Source organism: Zootermopsis nevadensis, unplaced genomic scaffold (genome assembly GCF_977971745.1).
Source record: "Zootermopsis nevadensis isolate Lab colony 2312 unplaced genomic scaffold, Znev_1.0 Znev_ptg000015l, whole genome shotgun sequence".
Lineage (NCBI taxonomy): Eukaryota > Metazoa > Arthropoda > Insecta > Blattodea > Termopsidae > Zootermopsis > Zootermopsis nevadensis.
The window spans coordinates 8623216-8641613 of record NW_028259147.1 but is presented as its reverse complement, the minus strand read 5'-3'; the positions used below and the strand labels follow the sequence as shown (position 1 = coordinate 8641613).

Below are 18398 nucleotides of genomic sequence, written 5' to 3'. Positions count from 1 at the left end.
TTGAAAAACTATGTATTAACAGGTATTAAAGATACCCAATTAGCCACAGTTGTCAGACATGTGAAACTCTGTGTTAAGATAAATAATACGCATACTTACAAATGACGTATGTAATACTTGTTTTAATGTTAACAATTTAAACATAATAACTGAAAAACTCTAAGGTTATATCTGGGCAAATTTAGGACAATTATGGGCAGAAATTGATTATTAAATTGAAAAATTACATTAGTTAATAGTTAAAGAAAGCCTCAGCACCTTAACTGAAACACACGAAGGAAAGCAGGCATCATAAGTTAGTTGTAGGATTTCTTGTATTAATGGGCTGTTCTGAAAATGAGCCTATTTAATACTGATCCACACCAAACAATTCTGACTGCCAATTTACAAGAAACCAAAGTAAGCACAAACAAACACCAACTGAAATATATGGATTTCTCAAAACCCAAACCCAAAATTATATTTTTAGACAGTACTAAATGCTGTGGCTACCACTTAAAAATTTGATTTCTTGCTTTATTTTCTGCCACTTTACATTTTTACACACAATGGGTTGACATAAAAAGGGTTAACGGCCAAAACCTACTTCGAAGAACATGTCATTCAACATCTGCTTTAAAAATATTTCCTACATATTTGCAGTAAGTCAGTATATAAATGTTTTCTTTGTTATGACCTCATATTGTGCAGACATGGAATGGAACACTGATGTCCCTTTTCATGCAATTCTGTTTCTGATACTGTCAGATAATTTGTGTAAGACAGACCGATGTTGGGCCATGCTCATCCTTTGTGAAATAAGACAGTTTTGCCTTTAGTCACTCTGTCAGATCAAGTGTGCACACCCTGAGATAAAAAAATTCAACACATGTGATAGAAAAAAATGGTAACATGCATCATGTTGACAGAGTACAAAATAGCCCAAAGCACCATGCTATGACGACAGGAAATATGGAAGCAAGGCCCCATGCATTCTAGACGTGGCATTAGGTGGAGGGGGGGTGACCAGCTTCTTGTTTTGGCAATGTTATTTCTGAGGAAATAGTCCCCATTGGGTAGAGACTGGGTGGGTTACACAGCCTACACTAAAGAAACAAATCCCATCATCTATATCAGGATCTGCATCCTAGTTAGCCAAGATGGCTGTCTTCTGGGTTGTAGTGCCATGTACACTACAACCTAGAAGACAGCCATCTTCATACTCACAAGTATGATAATCTCAAATCCTACCAAATCAACTAAACCACAGCTGTCAAGGCTCCATAAAATAAACTGATGTAAATTTAAAATTCCTCTATTGGCAAAAGTATGAAACATAAGACACATGTGACACGGTCAGGCATAATGGACAAAAAAGTATCTGCAATATTTAAGGCAAAGTTGAAACTTGTCTGAGAATGAAATTGAGGGATCACACATCCCAACAACATCCTTTGTTTCTGATTTATAGCAAGACATTCTGATGCAACTATCTGCATTTTACATAATACACATGAAATCTTTCTAAGTTTTGAAAATGAAAAAACAGGGAAAAAAGTTCACCCATTATTCATAAGTCTATATACCTCTACTCTTTCATCCTTTCTGTCACTAATGACAGGGAAACAATTTCTAAAATCAGCATGACTGGATTTTCAAGCTCCTCACAGAACTTGTGTAAACCTCACCCTAAAGTTCAGTTGTCATATGTGAGGTGAGTGCTTGAACTCTTTTTGCATTACAACTCTTGCATAACACATGGTCATCTAGCGGATAACATCCACGACCCTCTGCTTCTGATGATAATACTAGACCACAATCCTGTAAAGAAAAGATTGGACAGTGAATATGAAGTCAAACCATTTCCACTAGTTATTTTTGATTGACAACGTATTATACACAAACTAATTAACAAACTAACTACCAAACCCACTGGTAATATAGAACCTGGGAGTTCAATATCACAAACACCAAAGATATCATTGGACAAATCATCAGCAAGGTCCACCCAGTGCTATCGTCAGAGCCTACCAAAAACCAATATCAATGTTATCCTCCCATCTCCATCCTGATGTTCAAAGTGGCTACATTCCCAGCACTTTTCCTATCAAACTTCCTTACAAATATGTCTTCTCATTCAAGCTAAATGTCCAGCACATCACAGCTTCCTCCATTTAAATACCACAACTGCACTAGTATACCTATACAGTGAAACCTCGATGCATCGTTTTTGGCGGGGGTGGGAAATAAAAACGATGAATACGGGAAAACGATAGTTGCGGGAAAGTATTAAAAATTTAAAAAACCTGAATTTTTCTCTTTCAAAGTTACTTCTTTTTACCAAAAAAGTCTTTAATGGACAACTGGTTTGTCGAAACTTTACGTTTTAGGCCAAACAGAGCCCTTTCCACTTAAAAAATGTTTTCCTCGTCATGTTCACTAATATTATGCGCATAAAAGAACGACTTCACTTTTGCCACTGCAGCATGTGCTTCGTCAAAACTCTGGCACAGCTTCGGGCTCGCATTCATCGTCTTCCTCTTCCTCACCACTCCCACCCCTCGCGAACAATAACAGAAAGAATGGAAATACTATTACTGCCGAACTCAACGAAACGTAGCTGTAGAAGACACTGAACCACTGGAAACGAGAAGAATGAAAAGTGTCATCCGCCTTTCCTTTGTACTTGTAATAAAAGCATTTGTGAAGAAATTCACACTGCACATGCCATCTGGTATCGCTGGAATGAAATATGAGTGCACCCTAATTAAACTCATAAAATTTCTGACAATGAGCACCGCCATTCACTCCAACTATCACCCCTGCACCGCTGACCCCTCATTCCAAAAGAATATGTGCTGGTTGGGCAACATAACAGGTTACCACTACTGTGTATTCCAAAAACATTGTGCGTCTTTTGGTATTAATTTATCTCAAAACCCAGCATTTTGAATTCTAAAAACATCGCATAAATTTCGTTATAATTTTTCAGAAACGATCATTGCAAGAAAATTGTGGGCCAGGACTAAGATTTTTGAACGATTGATGCGATAAAACGATAGTTCAAGGAACGATAGAAGCGGGAAAATGTAACATTATTTTATATGGGATGTATCAGGGACCGAACAAAACAGACGATGCATCCGGAAAAACGATAGTTCGGGGAACGATGGATAGAGGTTTCACTGTATAAACCAAAAAGTGCCTCATTAAGTAATATCCTAATATGCCCACATTCCAAAACTTAAGCATTTGGATATGTTTAGATCCACACACTATGGTTGTAGCCAAGGCTTACTCTTCTCGAGTTTTCCTCCACGCCTGAAATAATTGTTATATCACTATGTCACAGTAAAGTTGCAAAATATCAGCCAGTCAAATGAGTTATATTTTGATCTGGTGTATGATAACAATTGAAGATTGCAGTCTTCAATCCCACCACTGTGAAAACGTAAAATCCTACATTATAACAATTCTTTATAGTGTGGATGCTTTGTATTTACTTTACCACTGGATTAAGAATGTGAAGAAGAATGCTGAAGATGGATTTTTCAGACAAAAGCACTAATTCTTTCCAACTTTTAAATTATTTGTCAAACTGTAATTCATCATAATTCAGTTTTATGGTATAACAACAAATGTTCCAAAAATTCACATAAGCATACTCAAAAGGGTGCCACATCTGAATGTGTTTTATTAATTTTTTAAGTTTATTCAGCTGTATTTTCTAGCCTACAGGAATGGGTCCAGCACTATAAGTGTTAAGTTAAAAGAAATACTTTTCCATCAATTAAATTATGAACTGTTACACAAGGTACAGTGATATCTTTAAACATATCTACAGATGATGATGTATGGAAGTTGTTATTTTGTTGAGAACGACATGCAGGGTAGCAAAGCAAATATTTCAAGTTAAGTCTGATAACTTCCAGGTATTGTAAATCATATGCAAGTAAAAATGTTTGCATAAAGACACATCACAAATACATATATTAATTAATTTAAGTTCTGCTGGCATATACCTCCACATATTGGGATATTTGAAGAAAAGAAGATCCTGTAAACTATTTCTGGACCTTCATGTCTTTGTTCCCTACACTATTCACCAGCACAACTTACCTCACACTTGTAGCAAGCAATATGAAAGCTGCGGTCGAGAGCAACAACTCTCACAGTTTCCTCCTGCCCTGCTTCCGGCATGATTGGAAATTTACAGACACAGCAGCGAGGTGCAAATTTCCTGAAATATAAATAAAATAGAATTATTATCACATAATTGTGTTACTCTGAAATACTGGTCTTATTTTGTCTTGGATTAAAATGTTTGCTATATATGCCAAGAACTGAAGGTGGGTCTCCTGCTTTGCCTCACCTATAGATTACTAAGGAAATCCCCAGTGAAGATAGCAATATTTATACTCTAGTAGCCTCAGATGAGAACAAAGGTTACCTCTGAGTTGCTTATAGCATAAAGAAGCATTTTAATTTGTTACAGTGTAAATAAAATTCCCAAGAAACTAGTTAAGCTAATTAAAATTTGAGGATGGCTGTCTTATGGGATGTTGCACTGTGTAATCTGGTAGATACTGACTGATATTTCAGAGGTGCTTACTGTCTCCACCATCAGGGCAATGATAGAGGCAGTAAACGCCTCTGAAACATCACTCAATTTCTACCAGACAATATTGTGCAACAAACCAAACTGTTTCACATTACTGCCACTAGACAGACCAAGAAAATCTGTCATCAATATCATGTAAGTTTTAATAGACATTTACTAATCAACATACCGGTGGAAGTCTTCTATGCAGTGAATTTGATTTGTAGCATCTACAGTAAATGGAATACCATCCAAACTTTTCCCACAAACGATACATGAGAAGCACTGTGGATGATATGGTTTCCCAGTGGCCCGGAGAATTCGATCCAGGATCGGCTTCATGCACACGGAACACTTCTCCAGGGTGTTCTGCAGAAGGAAATTCAATGCACCCTGAGAAAAGCCAGTATCTTACGAATCTTCCCATCAAGCAAGGAAGATCTACTGAATATCATTGTGGTGGGCATTTCTCTTCCATATCCAGGAGATTCTGAGTTCAAACCTGAACCCGGAGATGGCATATCCTGATGTATATTTTTGTGGTTTTCCTCAGTCCCTCCAGGCAAATGCCAAGATCATACCTTAAAACAAGACAGAACTGTTGCTTCCTTCCAAATATTTCTCAATTTTTCTTTCAAAATTATCCTGACAATCAGTGGTAACTATGCAATCAATTCATGAAATGCATGGAATTCCTCATAGACACAAACACATTGGAAATGGGCACATTTTTATCAGAGAACATTATAAAAGTCCACCAGCAATTGGAATGTTTTGAACAACAGTAACATCTAAGAAACAACATAGTCCTAAGTAAGATATGAGGTTTACACAGCGGTGAGTATGAAGATTTCTGTCTTCTGGGTTGTTGCGCTGTGTAGTCTGGTAGATGTTTATTACCAACGTTTCAGAGGTCATACTGCCTCCGTCATCAAGGCCCTGATGACGGAGGCAGTATGACCTCTGAAACATTGGTTAACATCGACCAGACTACACAGCGCAATAACCCAGAAGACAAAAATCTTCAACATAGTCCTAGTCATAGAAGAGACTAAGTCCCCATATAACCTTACGGATTACACATAAAAAGAATCCAAATTTGTATTTGGAACTGGAAGGTTTAAAAAAATAACCTGGCTATCCCTGCACAGCTATTAGTAATAGGCTCAACAATAAAGGGGTTAAAAAACATGCAATTAAGGCTAAAAATTTACACACCACAATCCTGTAAACTCGTATGTCATCTGTATCCACAAGCCTAATTTACAGCAATTATTGCACTAACCAGATAATCTTCCTCACAGTATGGCTTCCCTTCTAGTGCATAGAAAGGTTTCCCCTGAAGCTGAATGGCACAGTGCTGACATGTGAAACAGGAGATGTGATACACCTGGTCCATGGCAGTGCAGCCTGAACCTTCTCCCACTACACGTTCACCACATGCTGTACACACCCCTAAAATATCAGAGCATCCAAATCACAATCCAAAAGTAAAACTGAGAAGGCAAAACAGATGAGGACATCAAGGTAGATACATATACACATGTATCTTCCGTGAAGATGCAGGTGTCATGTTCCCTTGTAGCCACCTAAAAGAAAACACATTGTCACAACCCATAAGACCATGTCTAACATTAAATCAGAGATTATGACATCCATTCAATTTTACTATCTCATAAAGCGTTAATTTCATTTATGTAAATAAACACTTTCAGGCATTCCTTAACTTGAAATGGTGACATGCTTAGAGCCCTTTTGTATGAAAATTTGACATACATAGTTTAAATATCCTCATACCATATAAATCAGAATCTGCAGATCCATCCATTGATTGAACCAGGAGGTCAGTCAGAGCATCAACCTCTGCTTCCTTTCCCCCACTTGGAGGCTGTGTACTTCCAGATGAGGATTTGTTCTGAGATCCACTAACGTATGGTGCATATAGGGAGTAGTTAGATCGAGAAGACATCTGACTGGGTGGTCTTGGATTGATGGGTTCATAGATTGATTCATATGTGGAACTCTATACAGATAAAATATATTACAGTAAAAAGCACTCCTTACTCCCTCAGTATTAAACAATGTGTTCTGTATGTCATGGCTTTATATCATAAGTTTCCGCCCATATACTCAAGAATGTTAGCAATACCATTAACTTTGAGTGTCCTTTGCATGACTGATTTTGAAGATACGAGGGGCGTATACAAATGATTTAGACTAACCTGAATTATGTGATCCTTGATGGTGGTGGCTCCCATTTTACACTTCAGCCCGTTCCACATATTCTCCCTGGAGGTCGATGCACCATTGCCATCTCTCTGGCAAATTCCATATTGCCTCACGAAACCATTGTTTTGGGGTATCTCGTACCCACTCCCTGACAGCATCATGTAAGGCGTCACTATCGGGGAATTGAACACACTTGCACGTATAGTCACTAGGGTTCACCGTGCTCCCACACCCGCCCTATTACCCCCAACCTGGCACCCAATGACTATGCCCTCTTCCGTGGGATGAAGAATCCCCTGCGTGGTCACCAATTTCCCAATAGTGACGTCTTACATGATGCTGTCAGGGAGTGAGTACGAGACACCCCCAAACAATGGTTTCGTGAGGCAATACAGAATTTGCCAGAAAGATGGCAATGGTGCATCGACCTCCAGGGAGAATATGTGGAAAGGGCCGAAGTGTAAAATGGGAGCCACCACCATCAAGGATCACATAATTCAGGTTAGTCTAAATCATTTGTATACGCCCCTCGTATTTGTCTTTAATGTAGTTGAACAGCACACTAAATTCATTCCAAGAAAATACACAGAAGAAAATTAAAAAGTTACTTTTAAAATTCAGTTAACAGACTTTTTGCAAAACACAAAAGTGTAGTGACATGTCAATTGCTAGGCCAGTACTCCTCTAATAGTGCCATGACTTAGTGTGCAACACTTCATTAGATAAGGCAGCTAATCCAGAGCCATCAGCCTGATCTGAATTTGTTAATATAAAGTTGTCTTGAAGGTATACCTGTGACGAGGGTCCATAGGTGCCATATTCTGGTTGATAATTGGGTTGGTACGTGGCTCGTCGAAGTTCCGAATAACTTGAGCTGACAGGTGATGGCGGTGGAGGAAGGTCATCTGGAGGAGGAGGAAAGTTTGGAGCTGGGCACTGGTTACTGTATTCAGCAGGTTCTGGTGGGGGTGGGGGTAGATCCTCCAGAGCTCCTGTAAGAGACAAATACATATCACATTTATCTTGGAGAAAATTCTGATGAAGTGTACGTAAAAACACATAACCAAAAATTAAAAAATCAAGAGTGATAATTGGTAAAACATCTAAAATTTTATCAATCTTACTGGAATTTAACAATTACTTTTTATCTGCAAAGGTTGTACAGCAGAAAATGAGAGGAAAACAGGGAATTATGTATAACTGGTAGTGATGTATGTTATGGCATTATCTCAGCATTTACATCAAAGGGGTCTGAACAGTTAGCCCCTAATCAGAGAATTAAGCCTGAGAGCTATTGAATACAAAGCAAAACTGCAAACTATTGAACCACAGAGAACAAAATATTTACAATTTTGAGAATATTACAGTTTTGTTTTATAAAACATCTATGAAAAATTAAGTGCAACATTCAAGAGACAATATCTCAAGAATAGTATTGTATTAAATGACAGTTTTTAAGACAATACAAACACAAGCTGTGGCTCAGGAAATCAATTCAGAGCACATTTCATGTTCTTGGGGGGAAATAAAGATTTGCAGCTGGAAACAACTACATTTTCACTGGAAGCAATGATCAATAAAGTGTAAGATTTGAGGTTTTCACAGCGGTGAGTATGAAGATTTCTGTCTTCTGGGTTGTTGCGCTGTGTAGACTGGTCGATGTTAACCAACGTTTCAGAGGTCATACTGCCTCTGTCATCAGGGTGATGAATAAGCCAATAGGGTGTGTGGGGCTAGGTTTATAGGTGCCGGAATGTGAATGGTGTAGCCTGCCCTGAGCCAATGGGAGCAGGCGTGGGAGTGGACCAATAGGAGTGCGTGGGTGAGTGTGAGAGAAAGTAAAGAGAGAAAGTGGGAGTTCGGTTGAATGGATCAGGGCCCTGAAAAGGGCCATGTTAGTGGTCTGGTTGTTTCTGGCAGTGCACTCTTGCTCGCTCTCGGAGTCCTTGAAGAGTGAGAATAAGAGGCTTCCAGGACCGGCTCAGGTGAAGTCCATTCTCTCTGTTGAAGTTATCGGGATGTAATTCGATCTCGATGGCTTCTCTGATTATCCGATCCATGTAGCTGGTTTTTGAGGAGAGGATAGAAGTGTCCCCAAGCTGTGTGCGGATCAGGGAGCACGAGCGTCACATCCAGCTTGGGCACCCCGAAAAATCTGCGGTTGCTGAACATCGCTTCGAGGACTCCGAGAGCGAGCAAGAGTGCACTGCCAGAAACAACCAGACCACTAACATGGCCCCTTTTCAGGGCCCCGATCCATTTAACTGAACTCCCACTTTCTCTCTTTACTTTCTCTCCCTCTCTCACACTCACCCACGCGCTCCTATTGGTCCACTCCCACACCTGTTCCCATTGGCTCGGGGCAGGCTACACCATTCACATTCCGGCACCTATAAACCTAGCCCCACACACCCTATTGGCTTATTCATCGCCCTGATGACAGAGGCAGTATAACCTCTGAAACGTTGGTTAACATCGACCAATCTACACAGCGCAACAACCCAGAAGCAGAAATCTTCATCAATAAAGTGATACCAAAACAACTATAATGAAACCTAAAAGAAACAAGACATTTGGAAAGATGGTGTGAGGTCATATCACACTTCTAACCCAACCATGAATGAATGAATGAATGAATGAATGAATGGATGAATGAATAAGGCATTCAATGAACACTGAAGTTCAGTTAGTTAGCATATCTGGTTTTATCAGCAATCTGTGGCATTCTACTACAGTGAAACCTCTACCCATCGTTCCCCGAACTATCGTTTTCCCAGACGCATCGTCCGTTTTGTTCGGTCCCAGATACATCCCATATAAAATAATGTTACATTTTCCCGCTTCTATCGTTCCTCGAACTATCGTTTTATCACATCAATCGTTCAAAAATCTTAGTCCTGGCCCACAATTTTCCCGCAATGATCGTTTCTGAGAAATTATAACGAAATTTACGCGATGTTTTTAGAATTTAAAATGCTGGGTTTTGAGATAAATTAATACCGAAAGACGCACAATGTTTTTGGAATACTCAGTAGCCCAACCAGCACAGATTCTTTTGGAATGAGGGGTCAGCGTGCAGGGGTGATAGTTGGAGTGAATGGCAGTGCTTATTGTCAGAAATTTTATGAGTTTAATTAGGGTGCACTCATATTTCGTTCCAGCGATGCCAGATGGCATGCGCAGTGTAAATTTCTTCACAAATGCTTTTATTACAAGTACAAAGGAAAGGCGGGTGACACTTTTCATTCTTCTCGTTTCCAGTGGTTCAGTGTCTTCTACAGCTACATTTTGTTGAGTTCGGCAGTAATAGTATTTCCATTCTTTCTGTTATTGTTCGCGAGGGGTGGGAGTGGTGAGGAAGAGGAAGACGACGAATGCGAGCCAGAAGCTGTGCCAGAGTTTTGACGAAGCACATGCTGCAGTGGCAAAAGTGAAGTCGTTCTTTTATGCGCATAATATTAGTGAACATGACGAGGAAAACATTTTTAAAGTGGAAAGGGCTCTGTTTGGCATAAAACGTAAAGTTTCAACAAACCAGTTGTCCATTAAAGACTTTTTTGATAAAAAGAAGTAACTTTGAAAGAGAAACATTCAGTTTAAATTTTTAATACTTTCCCGCAACTATCGTTTTCCCGTATTCATCGTTTTTGTTTCCCACCCCCACCAAAAACGATGCATCGAGGTTTCACTGTATAAAGGCATACAGCACTTGGTACCTCAGTGGGGTCCATGTCTCAATACTTATGATGACGGTGTGACTGGTCTGGACAGATCTGTGGTTAACTACCCTTGGGCAAATTTGTACTGAACCTCTGCTGAATAATCTTATAGCATACTCAAACACACAAGAGTATCAATACTTACCAATGCTACTAGTGGAATTGAATGCTCCAACATTACTGTACGTGTTGCTGAGTTCATTATTAGCATGGTTTCCAATATTGCTATAGATGAGGTGAGGTTCACTGCTGCCAGTGTTGCCACCTGGTGGTTGAATGTTGCTATATGTTGCAGTTGATGACATAGCACTAACAGAATGATTCACAGCTCCTATAAAAATCAATATTATGAAACTACTTTCAGATAAATTTTAGTTTTCAGATACTAATGGAAAAACTAACAAACCAAGTACAGTGAGATTTTTCCCACTGCCCCAGCAAATCATGAGACAACTGTCCTGAAGTTAGTATATGCATTATGGAACTGCTGAATCCTAGACTCCAAGTCCTGTACTTGGCCTGTATGATAAGAAGGCATTCACTCGACTGTGTCATTTCCTGTGTCAAAATGACAGTGCGACATACATATTCATTTCTGATTTATTAATTTTGATATTACCTTTATGTAAATACCTCCTAGGCAGTCTGTTACCTTGATGTTTTCTAACCCAGGTTTTCTTGTGAATTTCTTGTTTCCCTACATCTATTAAACATCAACTAACATCATCCTATAGTTAAACACCCTAGAAACATGAAGGAAGGAGAAAAATTACAAAGCCCTTCACTATGTACTTTTTTCCAGTCTTGTTACTTTACCCCTCCAAGGTTGAAATATCTTCCCAAGCACTTTGTACTCAACACAGTGCCATCTATGTTTCTTGGAATGATAGACCAACTGGTAAAAGGAAGAAAGCAATTTAATTAAATATTAACTTGTTTTTGTACATATTTGTGTTAATATTATGTAATTAATGTATGCACAGTGAAACTCCAGGCCAATGGGAAAACAGAAAAACACAATTTTAAATGATAATTTTAAAGCAATAATTAAATGGTTTTCTGGGTTAAATGAAGCTCAGATAGTGGGTATTTCCAGTTTTTATAATTACCCACTGACTTTTCCCCTCCAGATAATCGAGAGCTCAGCATACCCATTATTCTTCCCGTGTGCACCATGTCAGTAAAAACCATTGTCCCTGAGGTGCTTAGGGGAGTACAAGAGGTGTACCTCATACTTGTTCTTATTCTTAACCTCAGCACTATATGGCGGTGAGTGGTTAGCATCACACCCCAGGCACACTTTACCCCCAGGGAAAAGGACCCATAGCAGCCATTTTATAGAAGGCTGGGTGGGTCTGAGCTGGTCTGGATGCAGATGGTAGAACAACCCTTTACCCCTGCTAGGGATCAAACGCCAGTCATTCAGTCAGTATACACTGACAGAGACAACCAAGTTCACATTATGTCTGTGCATAAGTATATGTTCTGGACTGTTAAAGGTCAACACCTTTAACAGTCCAGAGACGAAATTTCAGCGTGGGTCCTCAGAATTAAGAAGCAGTGGTATCTTTCAATAAACTAATTGGCTAATAAATTAATCAATTCACCAACTCAACAGAACAACATTCTTTGAGCAGCTGATCACTACACAGGTAATCAAGAAATTTTCTGTTACTATGGAATCTCAAGATTAACCCTTGTGTTCACCACTGAACCAAATACTCAGTTCAATCCATTTCACATATTTACAGCCAATTTTTCTAAGATCATTCATACTCTCCCACTTGCTAAGCCAAAGTTTCCAAAATAGCCTTGTCCACTGAGGTTTTCAAACAAGTACATGTAACAAGGAAAAAAAATATTTTCCAACCGAGTGATTGAGGTTTGGACGAAGAACATGTGATCATGATAACTGTGTGGCTGGACCTAATTAGCTAGTGGCTGAGAATTACTGATATAGCATACCTAATATAATTTGAATGGGGAACAGAAATGGTTCATATTAACATGTTCACACTGAAGAAACTTGGTTCTTCCCTACTTGTATCCCCAACCACTTTACATCAGTACACACTGCAATGTTTGTTCTTTAAACTAATGTAGCATTGGAATATACCTCACAGACTTTCTTCATATCTTCAGCTGTCATCTTACAACATGTCTAGTAATGTTTTAAAGACAGGTCTTGTAAGACTCTCCTCTGTGAATAGAAATATGCTGTCATAGGTGCTTAAACATGCCCACAACAGTAGAGAAGCTTTTTGTCTTCTGAAATATGTACCTTTTCTTCCTTCCTACCAAATGCATCAATAAATAAATTTACTAGAGAATCATCAGCTAATGACATTACAACCTTTAAACATGATCCAGCATAAAATTAATTTCTGATGCTTCCAGTGACACAGGAGTGTCTCTCCTTTAAATGTTCAGAATATCACTGCTTCGAACACAAAAGAACTCTACCTGAGCTTGCTGGAGGTGGCAAGTTGGTATAAAGATGACTCTTATCGGGTGAAACTTGGCCATTTCCTCCAGAGCCACTCTGCAGCAAAGTACTGTATGAGGGTTCACACTGATTATTTAAGGAGTAACTCTTTGGAACCTGAAACAATACAGTAAGACCAGTTAGCTGAAGAATTAAAACAACTATGAACAACAAATAATTCTACTTCTTCTTTTTTCTATGGCACAACAGGCTGAAGTCAAGCCTTGGCCTCCTTAATAATTCCACCACCGATATGAAAGACCAGGGCAACCTGAGGGTATTTGAGATAAAAGTACCAACTGTTGCAATAAAGTATTTAGCAGTCCTGTTTTGTATATGGGAGGTCCCACACAAAAATCTTGGCCAAGAGACCTGCTGCTATCCTATCTCATTCATGATTTATCATCAATGTATCATTTTATGCTTTTTTATTCTTAGCAATTCAAAATGTCATTAATAAACCAATATTAAGCAAACAAAAATGGGACAAAAGAGCTGAGGAGAATATTCTGACAAAAGAATAAGAATGTTACAAGACAAATGAGATATCTACATGATGAAGAGCTTCATAATTTCATCTTCACATATTATCAGAATAACATAATGAAGGAAGGTGAAATTGGTGGGATACATAGTACAAATGAAAGAGATGATAAATTATACAGAACTTCAACTAAGAAAACTCAGGGAACAATACCAGAACAGGAAAAAATTGGAGGATAATATTTAAAATTTATTTAACAAAAACAGAATGTGAACTAGATTCAAATGCCAGAGGATAGAGGGCAATGGCTGGTTTATGAAAAGAGAGCAGTTAACCTTTTGGTTCTCAAAGGTAGGGATATTTCTAGCTAGCTGAGAAACTGCCAACTTTTCAAGGAAGGCCCTGTGCCATTTAGTTACTATGAGTCATAAACACTAAGTCAGTAAAGTGAACAGCTATTATCTGCATAATACAAGTCCAAATCACAGCAGAAGTCTTTGATACTTTTCTCATAATCCCTAAACACATAGTTTTTCCTCTGATCCTCCAGACAAATGGCAATATAGCAATAACAGGCACAAAATATAATAGAATTTGACCACAAATGTTTTTTGAACTGGAGGAGAGCTGGGTCACAAACTAAAACGATTATATTTTAATTTTACGTCCCATTCGTTTCTGAGAAATTATTAAGACTGTGGAATGATTACCTGACATATTAGACCATTATGAAACTCACACATCATTTTAATTCAGTTCAATTTCTGGCTAACAAGCCATCTAATTAGACTATGATTTTAATGATGTTTTTAGTCCATCCAGACAAGCTATGCAACAGTTTTAGAACAGAGTTAATTCCATATTCTTTGCTTAATGACACTGCATAGTAATGCCCCAGCTGGATTATGGACATAAGACCTAAGACCAACACAAAACTCAATGTAAAGTACTATGTGACTTGTGGCTGTATCATCATGCTGAATCACTGTCACCACATGAGTCACCTGAAGAGAGACAATGACATCTCTAACAAGCAAGAAAATTGTTAATAAACATGCGGTTTGGAAATTGGCTGTATTTCCTTAAACAGGAAGCAGGATACAAAGAACCCTAGGTATGGCTAGATTCAAACTCTGTATCCTGGCCCAAGATTAGTCTTCGATGATTTCTTACAATGTCGTCAGCAACCCCTGGATTTCCCATGACTTACTTGTGGCTGTGGTTTTTTTGGCTTGGGCGGTACTGCTGGCCCAACTTTTCGATTTGCCTGCAAATCTCCATGATTAAGTTGTAGGCTTGCTAACTGCTGCTCCAAATGACTTGTCATAGTTAGCTTCAGTACTTTCCCTGTAAAAGTATTAAAAACAAATAACAGTCAACTTTCAGGGCCAGAAACTAATATAATACCACGTCGTTTAACAGATGACCCCACATAATTCTAGAAACCGTGTTCATTACCACCATATAAACAATGTCCTTGTATGTACAGTAAAACCGACTACGAGTTATTCAAATCAGTTTGTTAATAGGCTAAAAATTAATATATGAGCACACAAACTTCTCTCACTGGCAAATTCTGACGAGTAACTTACCGCACCCACTTCTTCGGTCTAATCACTGATTACTCAACACCTGTTTCCTTTAAACAAGACTGCCAATTTACTGCAATGAAATTGACTATTTCTCTGAACACATAAGAACACTTGGTAAACACCTAACATAGTTAAATATATGCGAACTACGTAATTGTTTTATTCATTACACTGTTTGACACTAAACAAATACACAGACGACAATGTTCGAAAACAAAAAATCTATAATGTTTTAAGGTATTCTGATGAATTGCTGCACCCAGCCTGAGAGTTCACGACATCAATACAATTGTGCATATTGTCACACACATACAAATTTGTCACAGTTTAAAAATCGTCATAAAATATGGTTATTTGTACCATAGATATAAGTAACAGTTCTTCTATGATTACAAAACTGTTGGAACATAATATACGCAATTGATCGCGTTTGTGTGCTCTTAGTTATAACGTTTGCTCAAAGATGGCACCAAGTTGTAGAATATGACGACACCCTGCACATGAATTCCACGAATTAGCCTTTTAAAGGCTAGTGGTAAATAAATCTGTTTCACCTGCTCGACGGTCTGTAAGTCCGCACTTTCTTGTGTTTCGTATAAATCTTAGTGTACACAGCGACTATTTCCTCAAACAGCGGAAACAAACAAATCTTCGTAATGGTGAAGAATTATTTTCTTTGCGGTGCGGCCTGAATTAATAAATAACAGCACAACACCCACAGTGTTACACAAATGTAGCTAAACTTCAGTTTTTTGCAGACCCAAAAAAAGGACATCGCCAGTCAATTGTAGGTAACCCGGAGGATCAAGTAACATGTACGTTGACCCATCCCCTACGCTGGACTGACCGTAAACCTGGGAAGGTAAGAACGACCACAGCAAGGAAACGGCAAACTGACAAATGGAATATGATTTCTGTAGCCATGATTTTCGTAATTGGATCAGCAACGAAAACTACGTCTGTGTAATAAATATTTATGAATTTTAAATAAAGCAAGAGCACGGTTAGGGACTACCGTTTGGGCTCACGTATTTAAATGCCGGAAGTCAGTACGCATCCAGGAGGTCCTGAAACTGGAAACTCGATCATGTTTGTTGTCGTTTTCCTCGGTCTTAGAACAAATGCTGAGCAGGTATCCAAATTCCATGTTGTTCTACATGCCTCTAATGCAGCCCTCCCATAGCCAATAACAAACTTCCAACATAAAACTGTTACTAAACGCAGCCCTTCCAAGGAAAACATCAAAATTCAAAACTGTACACGAACGCAGTAAAACCGTGATCAACTTCTCCCCTACTCCACATTTCATCCCACCTTTACCACTTACAAATGTCTGTCAAAACAAAACCTATTTCTACCAGAAGGACGAGCGGGCACTGCCTGGGGACCTTCGTAGCAGGAAATCAAAATCTATGCCCCCCCCCCCCCCCGTTTACAGTGCTATTGCGGGGAGCCACCGTGGAGTGAGTCCTAACTCCTGTTCCGACAAGCAACTTTACAATACGTTTAATGGCCATCATTTTTTTCAATTTACGAATTAAACATAATTTTATAGCAACGATATACCTACCTAATGGAATGGTCAGTATCGCCAGTAACAAAGCATGCCATTGGACACAATTCTGAGCCAACTCCATCCATCTTCACAGCCTCATAAGTACGCGAGAGCCAACATACGTACAAAACAGAAAGACGCAATTAACGCCCATACCTCGAGTGGAATTAGAATCCGTGGCCTTAGTGTTCGAGCAGCCAAGACGGCTTCTGATTTAAATGCTCGTAGTAAATGTGAACAGCCTACTTGTATTAGAAACCCCAAATATGTGCGTATTTTAGTGAAAAAGTACTGTAAGTAAAGTATTTATTGTATTTTATTGATTTATTCGAGCTTCCAATACTTTATTTATGACAAGCACAAGAAAGTAAATATTGATGGAGTGCCACATTATCAACATTGTCTGGACATTGCCTCGGGACGTATTTTACACACCTGTGCTTTAGTTATATAGTTTTTCAAGAAAGCAAATAACTTTTAATGATCTGTTATGCCACACGTAATACAACATTGTCATTTTATAAAGGAAGACAGGTTTACCCAACGATATCATTTCTTTATGTGTGTGTGTGTGTGCTATCATTTAATTTCTGATAGACTAACGGTTTTTATGAAACTTTGTATGAACGTCATGCTATTGGAGGCCAACGTACCTTCCTACTATTCAGTTCCTTAGACCTGCCACGTATAATACGGCATCAACATGGCAGTGTGCTTATACAAATTTAAAAATAAACTATTTAATTTATTATAATTAGTACAATTATTATTTTTTAAATAAATGTGTGTCCTTTCTCTATTTTGTCAGGCATGAAGGACACCTTACTACACTTTTAAATCTTTGAAACACAGTCGTGATTATATATACCACGTACCTTAACAATCAGCAAATCTACAATTTGTTTACAGAGAGTAGTGATGATTTTCTATAAACTGGGATAACTTCTTTAAATAACTTTAAGGAACTAATGTTAAATTTAAGGTGAACGTCGAAACCGAATTTAAATGGGTTATAAATCACTTAATATATTCGCACGGTCGAAAACAGGTGATCTGAAATCCAAGCGCTTTTTCTTTCTACCTCTAACATTAAAGCAACATTTGATCAATCTGTAGCAAGCGAGCAATGGTAACCCTTTCGTTAGAAAATTGAAAAACTAAATATATAAAATTGTATTAATTTCATTAAACATACTTTCTCTTAATATTAATTTCCTTATTAGCATTACGAGTGTAATGTTCGTTGAACAATCAACGAAATTCCCCATAAATGTTATTCAGAACTGGGATTCTTAAGGCGGTGAAGACGTCAATGTTGGTATCTACCACACGGCGTTACAACCAGGAACACCAGCATCGACTAACCCTTCAAAGCCCGAAGGCAAGTTTGTGTCACATCCACATCAACAATTAATAACTCTTCATTTTGTACTTGTGGTTTTAAGGTGTTTTCACGGCGGTGAGTACGAAGATGGCCGTCTTCTGGATAGCAGATGTTTACCGATGTTTTGACACGTACTCGCTACCTCCATCGTCAGAGTCATCGACAGAGCTGATATTGTTTCAAAAGTCTGATTAATCATAACATAAAAACGTCAGACAGCAAACCTGCATAGAGTGGCTGTGACTTTTCTTAGCACTCGTGCATAATTATTTAGCCTCGTGGGAAAATATATGCTGTTTACCGTGCGGAGGTCATGAATATGTAACATTTCTCTGTACTTTAATCTCAACTCATACATTAAAGTTTCTTGA

General features: G+C 38.4%; 1 protein-coding gene across 7 annotated transcripts in view; it reads right to left on the bottom strand.

The window, feature by feature from the left end:
* The window catches only part of Zyx (lipoma-preferred partner zyxin), a 110866-nt gene that overhangs the window by 5480 nt on the left and 86988 nt on the right, over positions 1-18398 (bottom strand). For 3 of the 7 annotated variants that reach the window (XM_087349192.1, XM_087349193.1, XM_087349194.1), the window contains 9 exons: positions 14707-14843; positions 12991-13129; positions 10673-10858; positions 7601-7800; positions 6377-6602; positions 5865-6034; positions 4770-4948; positions 4099-4219; positions 1668-1800 (listed from right to left, as the gene is read on the bottom strand). In XM_087349192.1, the coding sequence (XP_087205318.1) occupies positions 1669-1800; positions 4099-4219; positions 4770-4948; positions 5865-6034; positions 6377-6602; positions 7601-7800; positions 10673-10858; positions 12991-13129; positions 14707-14823 (1470 nt within the window). In that variant the 5' untranslated portion in view covers positions 14824-14843 and the 3' untranslated portion in view covers position 1668. Of the gene's footprint in view, positions 1-1278; positions 1801-4098; positions 4220-4769; positions 4949-5864; positions 6035-6376; positions 6603-7600; positions 7801-10672; positions 10859-12990; positions 13130-14706; positions 14844-14954; positions 15321-18398 lie in introns of those variants that run through there. The other 4 variants (XM_087349195.1, XM_087349191.1, XM_087349189.1 and 1 more) reach the window with 4 other exon arrangements.